Source organism: Taudactylus pleione, unplaced genomic scaffold, assembly GCF_031769625.1.
Source record: "Taudactylus pleione unplaced genomic scaffold, aTauple2 ptg001990l, whole genome shotgun sequence".
NCBI lineage: Eukaryota > Metazoa > Chordata > Amphibia > Anura > Myobatrachidae > Taudactylus > Taudactylus pleione.
Window position 1 is genome coordinate 3,159,683 of NW_028286386.1, and position 6,469 is coordinate 3,166,151.

Genomic DNA, 6,469 nt, shown 5'->3' on the forward strand with positions numbered 1-6,469 from the left:
CCCACCCGGTGCACGTGCACCTCTAGCCCCCCCCCCCCCCTAGTTGCAGCCCTGCTATGGACAACTCGAAAGATGTGGCACATCTTACAACATAAGGCTGGATTAAATGCCTACTACACTCTTCATCTCCCGTTGATCCGTAATCCTAATTTCCTTGACGGCATGGCTGCTCACCCTTTTACACTATGGCGTCTGGCGGGTATAACCAATATGAAATCGCTGGTTTCAGTTGAGGAAAAACGTATGCTCACATACACGGAAGTCTCAAATAATTTCCCAATGATAAACCCGTATCCATTGGCATTTTTGCAAGTGCGCTCCTATCTTACACGTTCTACAATATTTTTCCAATAAGGATTGGGACAATACGTTGGACACTTTTCTGTCTTATCAGGTACCACACCGTAACCTATCTCAATCCACTATAATTTTTTAAGAGATATAATTGATCATGCTGTAATTTCTGGAGGTGTGGCTAAATGGCTAATTTATTTCCCAAATTTGATGATCCCGAGGCTAGAAAAGGCATTTGAGTTCTCTAGAAGAACTTTGCCAGCCAGTATGTATACTGAACTCTTTATAAATGTTTATCATAATGTCTATCTGTCCCCCATTAGACTGTTCAAAATGGGTTCATCTAATAATCATTTATGCCCATGATGCCAACAGGAGGAAGCAGACAATTTTCCTTGTCTATGGGCGTGCCCAATAGTAAAAATTTTTTGGCATCGGATAAGAAGATATGCAGAAAAAAAATGTATAAATTATGTTCCGTTTACTCCTGAGTGGGCGATAATGGGGGTTTTCGACCCAGAACAGCGTATGACCTTAGATAGTAAGAAATTACTGTTGATTATGAGCGCGGCAGGCAGGAAAACCATACTGCAGGGTTGGTTGGATAGCTCACCTCCCCAATGGTCTCTGTTCATGACAGAATTATATTTTATTTTTAAAATGAATTGGGTGGAGACCTTGATACAAAAAGAAAAAAAGGTGGAACATTTCTTTTCATTATGGGATACATACATAGACACACTTCCAGTTACCAGAAGGAAACAAATACACCATAGTTTGAAAAATACCACATGGTATCTCACAAGGTTCGCTGTAGATGATCCTCCTATTAATATTATTTAGAAAGAAGATTTGGTTTGCTCTCTCTCCGGATCAATAATTTTGTAATGGTTTATTATAATATAAATATAAATGTAAAGGATTAAATTGAAGACAGACTTGTTTATAGATTTGAAAGATATATTTCAAAATATGTAATTGTAAATCATACAAATCAAATTATTTTGGTATTATATGTGATCAATGCGATTTTATGTTGGATGTTGTATGGTACAAAATATGTCTCATGTTATGAATACATATTGTCTCAATAAAAATTTATTGAAAAAAAAATAAAATAATGTTAATCAGCATCTTCTAAAAAAAAAAAAAAAAAAAGTAGTTTCGGAACTTGAATCATACCATTGCTACATCCCCTTGGGGACTGTGCAAATTATTGTGGCAGTACTAGTGATATCTGCGATTATAGCTGTAACGAAGGCGTTCTCTCCTGCTTGCCTTTCTCTCCTGATGTGGCCTGCTGTCCTAAATTCATTAAGCTCCAAAAATATAATTTGGAGCTTGACTGCGGGAACATTTGCCGTCTTCAGATGGCATTTGCTCCCACACACCTGCTCCTTCCAATGGGAAGGAGTCCTGGATTGCGAAGATGGATCCCTTCAGATCTCTCTGCTCATTCCGCTGGACGCCGGGGATTTGTGCGCCTGCGTGAACTCTAGGTCACTCAAGTTTAAGGTGCAATACACAAGGAATTTTTATTTATGCAGTGACATCCTTGTTTATTGCACAGTACAATGGTTTACAATATTTGCCAAATGACTGAATTGACCAATCATATCTGCATGTGAAAACCTCATTCATTTTCAGCTAAAAATGGGTTTTACTATATTGCAATTATAATTATTGCCCACATTCCCTCTTTCCTCCAGATTTGAGAAGATGATCAGTGGAATGTACCTAGGAGAGATTGTACGGCAAGTTTTAATTGTTCTTACTCAACGTGGAGTCTTGTTTGGTGGCAAAATCTCTAAGCAGTTAAATACGAGAGATCTGTTCCCTACCAAATTTTTATCAGACATTGAAAGGTAAGGGATTGTTGGATTATAATTCATTTGAATAATTTGCTTTATGCTATTTTTTTTCCCCATGTTTAGTTGCTTACCTGTAGTTAAACCTATGTTTTAGAAATGCTGCTGTTCCCTCACCAGTATATGCGACACTGCCGAGCTACACTGAATTTTAAATGGGGGGGAACATAGTTGCCTTGAAATTTTACTAAAGGGGCACATCCACTAGACGATCTACTCCCTGTCCAATCTCTAAACGATTTTTCCTTGATTTTTTTTTTTTTTTTTTTTTCCCTTGAAATTTTATCTTTCAGTCTGAACGCTTTGCAAACTATTTTTAATAGATCAAGTGAAATTGACCTGCATGTTCGGTCGACTGACGAGACGATCAAACGACCAGCGGGAGCGCGCATCGTTGATCGTTAACGACCAAACACTGCACGATTTATAAACTATTTTTGAACGATAACGTCGTTATTGTTCAATCGCCTGCTAAAATCGTGTAGTGGATGCCCCCCTTTATTGTGATTGGTCAAGGTAAGTGACACTTTGAAGCACTTACTACTTCAGTAATCCGTAGTTTGTCTAGTTCAGTGGTTCTCAAACACTGTCCTCAGGACCCCATGCAGGTCACCCAGCAGGTGCACAGGTGTAGTCATTACTCACTCACATTTTAAAAAATTCACAGGTGGAACTATTTTTTTCACTTGTGATTCTGTGAGGAGACCTGGAAAACATGCACTGTTTGGGGTTCTGAGGACCGAGTTTGGAAAACCTGTGGTCTAGTTGATGCACACATCCATTGGAACTTTTAGCCTAAAGTTCCTTTTCACACTAGGGCTTATTTTTGTCAAAGGCCAGTAATCTACCTGACTTCCTAAAATATTCTGCTGTCTTTTTAGCTACAGTAACTGATGCAGTTCTCAGACTGCTCCATATCAGTTTGCAGGAGCAATACTGCCGGAAAAAGATTATTAGCTTTTGATTAATATTGTCACTATCACAGTATTCTAATAAAGCTGCTGGAAAACTTGAACATGCTATGGAAAAATAAAAAAAATTTAGATTGTCATTATTTTATTTTTTTTTAACGATGAGTTGCTCCTTTTTGTATTAGGGTGACAACTGCACAAATTTTATCTGTAAAATAAAATTAGTATTATTCCTCATAGGGATACTCTTGGATTACTGGAGGTTCGGGCCATCCTGACCGGGTTAGGTCTGGAGTGCACATGTGATGACACCATTGTGGTGAAAGAAGTTTGCATGAAGGTGTCAAGGAGAGCAGCTCAGCTGTGTGCTGCCGGCATTGCTGCTGTGGTGGAAAAGATTAGAGAAAATCGAGGCCTTGACAATCTCATGATCACAGTCGGGGTAGATGGAACTTTATACAAGCAGCATCCCCAGTAAGTGAATGATCAGTTTTTATAGATCAGATTCTTTACTATATAAATTTGACATATCTTGTCATTGTTAGAAATTAACAACATCATTACTCTATTTTAGTCTTTCCTTACAGTATTGAATATATAATTTTTTCCTCAGGCAATGTTTTTGAACATTTTATTCCAGTCCCCACAAATGAAAAAACTGGAGTCGCCATCTTTGCTCATGTTGCATCACGGACTGTTTCTTATATGCAATACTTAATGAACTGTCTAAGTTCTTATCCTTCGCTTTCCAGTTCTTAAAGTAGTACGTGATGGGCACGATAATAAGTTTAGTATTTGGTGTAGCAATGTTTATGTATGAACACTCTATTAAATCTTGTTTTCTCTAATATTGTCTCACAGCCCCACTTTGGCTTGTAAAACCCATTACCTACTCCCAAGTGGCTATAATCTGATGTCTAGACAGTGTCTGTATCCTATTACATCTACAATGGTAGCGGATACAATGGAAGTGATGCTTTCATTATAATGAAAAAAAAAAACTTGGCAGTTATTTCTAGGCTACATAGCAGCAGGACCAGATTAAGGTTTCTGTTCCCCTACCAATTACACTGCCATAATGTTGGTGATGTTATTGAAATGTATAATGTATAAATACTCCCAACATGGCCGGTATGTGTTAACTTTTTTTATTATGCCCTCCAACAGGCCAGGTTTTTTGAGGGGTTTTGAATGTTGACTGTAGATGGACAAGTGTCCCAGGTCACTTCCAGATGACACTTGGTGCCTAATTATCCATTTCTGCTGGAGTACTAATAGGCAATATTTTATTTGAGGTCCACACATGCTATATATTACTGTATATGTGGAAAAATTTACAGACTAAGGGCGGGATGTCCTAAGCCTCGCATCCGTGATGCCAATTATCGGGTACTTACTGACTATAATATCGCTAGTATGTTACTAGAAAATCACAAAGGACAGCTCTCTCAGGAAGACCTGTTCTTTGTGATAGAGGGATTTCTGGGTTTATGACCTAGAAGTCCCTCTGGTGTCCTTCTGCACATGCATAGAAGACATGCGTGCCGCAGGGGGAGCTGGGAGGAATCGCTCTACGGGGCTTCACGAAAAGAAGCCCATAGGCTTCTATTGGGTAACGCCATCTACCCACCAGGTAGAACAATGCATTCCGGTGCTTGGTATATATGAGAAATGCGGTGAAACCCACGAAAATGGGGTTTTACAGCATTTTTTGAGCTAAGTACATCATGTCTTGAGAGGATTATTTACTAAAGTGAGTTTTCTGAAGTGGTGGTGATGCACATAGAAACCAATCTGATAATAGCTAGAATCTGGTTGCTATGGGCAACATCTCTGCTTCTAAAACCCGCACTTTAGTAAAAGCTGCTGTCACACAGGGAAGATCCAAAACCTGACCTGCAGTCAAGTCACATTGGGAAAGTTGAGAAATCTGCCTTCTATTATCTAAATACCTACTGTACATGCATCAGTCAAACTAGTGCTTATTTCTAGAAACATTCTAAATAGAAAATATATGCACCCTTTGGTTTGGCGGCGTTGGCAAAAAATATCCAGAGCAAAATCTATTGCAGCAATTAGTTTAGCTTCCCTATGAACACCTAGATGAATCACTTGCAACTGTGGAAGCTTCTAAAGGAACTGCCCCTGTAATGTGTGTGTGTTCTCAATTGTCCATAATTTTAACCCCTTGTGTAGTTCATGTGACCCATAGCTTCTGTACTTCTGGCATCCCTACTGTGCAGATCTGGCTCACGCTGGTCAGTATGGAGCCAAATAAAGGAGCGGTCCTGAGAATCTGGCTTTTATAGATGCAATAATCAAAGTGTTGGTTATCAACTGTAATTCTCTCTTGTAGCTTTGCTGGAGAGGTTCAGAAGGCTGTGAAGATGCTGGCTCCTCAGTGTGATGTCACCTTCCACATCTCTGAGGACGGCTCTGGCAAAGGGGCGGCTCTGATTACTGCGGTGGCTTGTCGTGTTGCTGGTGCTGAGGCACGGGCAGCTTAAAGGAACCTTTATATCCATATGCAGACATCATTTAAAAGAACAAATCTTTCATATGTTAAATGTGTTTATAAAAATGTCCTATTTATATGGAATAATTTTACTTGCTGTTTAATATGTACAAATTAAATATTTTTGCACTGATATGGGGTGTTTTATTTTTAGTCTGGCCAAAAGCACTAAAATAATGGGTGATGACAAATTGGGGGTGTTTGTTTCTTACATTTCATATCTTCTGGCCTTTGATAATTCTTGCTACATACATTACAGCTTTGTTGCCTGGGCTCTTCTGAAATTACGGAGACTGCTAGATCCCCCCCCAGACAAATGGTGATGTGAGTTTGTCAGGCATGTTTAATGAGGAACTCTGAATGACAGATGACCGCATACACATCCCTATTAAAAATTGCAGAGGTACCATTGTGATCCAGTCTTCAGACTGACATATGAAATGTCGACATAGGGGTTAGTAATATACATACTTTTTAAAAGCATATTTTATTTACATTCAGTCCACAATGGGCTTTCTCATGTTGAGATAATGAATGTCGCCCTAATATACCGAACCCCCTGAGACTTTCTGATGATCCAAGTGTTGGTGACCAACTACAGTATACACTATTCACTGTGCAGCATTACAGCGTGCCAGTGCCCAGAGTTTTTAAAACCTTAAGACTTTTTTTTATACATTTTTTTTTTTTTTTAAGACTTCTAGTGGAGGTGCCCCATTACCCATGAGAAGTACAGTATGATCAGAGACTTGTTAGACAAATGACTTGAAAGGAAAAGGGGACACAATTTGGTATAAACCTGATGCCAGTCAAGTTCTACTGTAGATCTGTCTGGTTCCTATGCTCTGTGCTTGATAAACTAACATTCCATAGGGAGGGGG

The 6,469-nt window shown here is 39.0% G+C and overlaps 1 protein-coding gene across 4 annotated transcripts in view; it reads left to right on the plus strand.

Annotated features, from left to right (window-relative positions):
• HK3 (hexokinase 3) overlaps positions 1-5,710 on the plus strand; it is an 81,203-nt gene extending 75,493 nt beyond the window's left edge. For 3 of the 4 annotated variants that reach the window (XM_088465478.1, XM_088465477.1, XM_088465476.1), the window contains exons 15-17: positions 2,004-2,159; positions 3,314-3,547; positions 5,430-5,708. In XM_088465478.1, coding sequence (XP_088321604.1) covers positions 2,004-2,159; positions 3,314-3,547; positions 5,430-5,580 — 541 coding nt within the window. In that variant the 3' untranslated portion in view covers positions 5,581-5,708. Of the gene's footprint in view, positions 1-2,003; positions 2,160-3,313; positions 3,548-5,429 lie in introns of all 4 variants that reach the window. The other variant, XM_088465475.1, reaches the window with a different exon arrangement.
• The last annotated feature ends 759 nt before the right edge of the window (positions 5,711-6,469 follow it).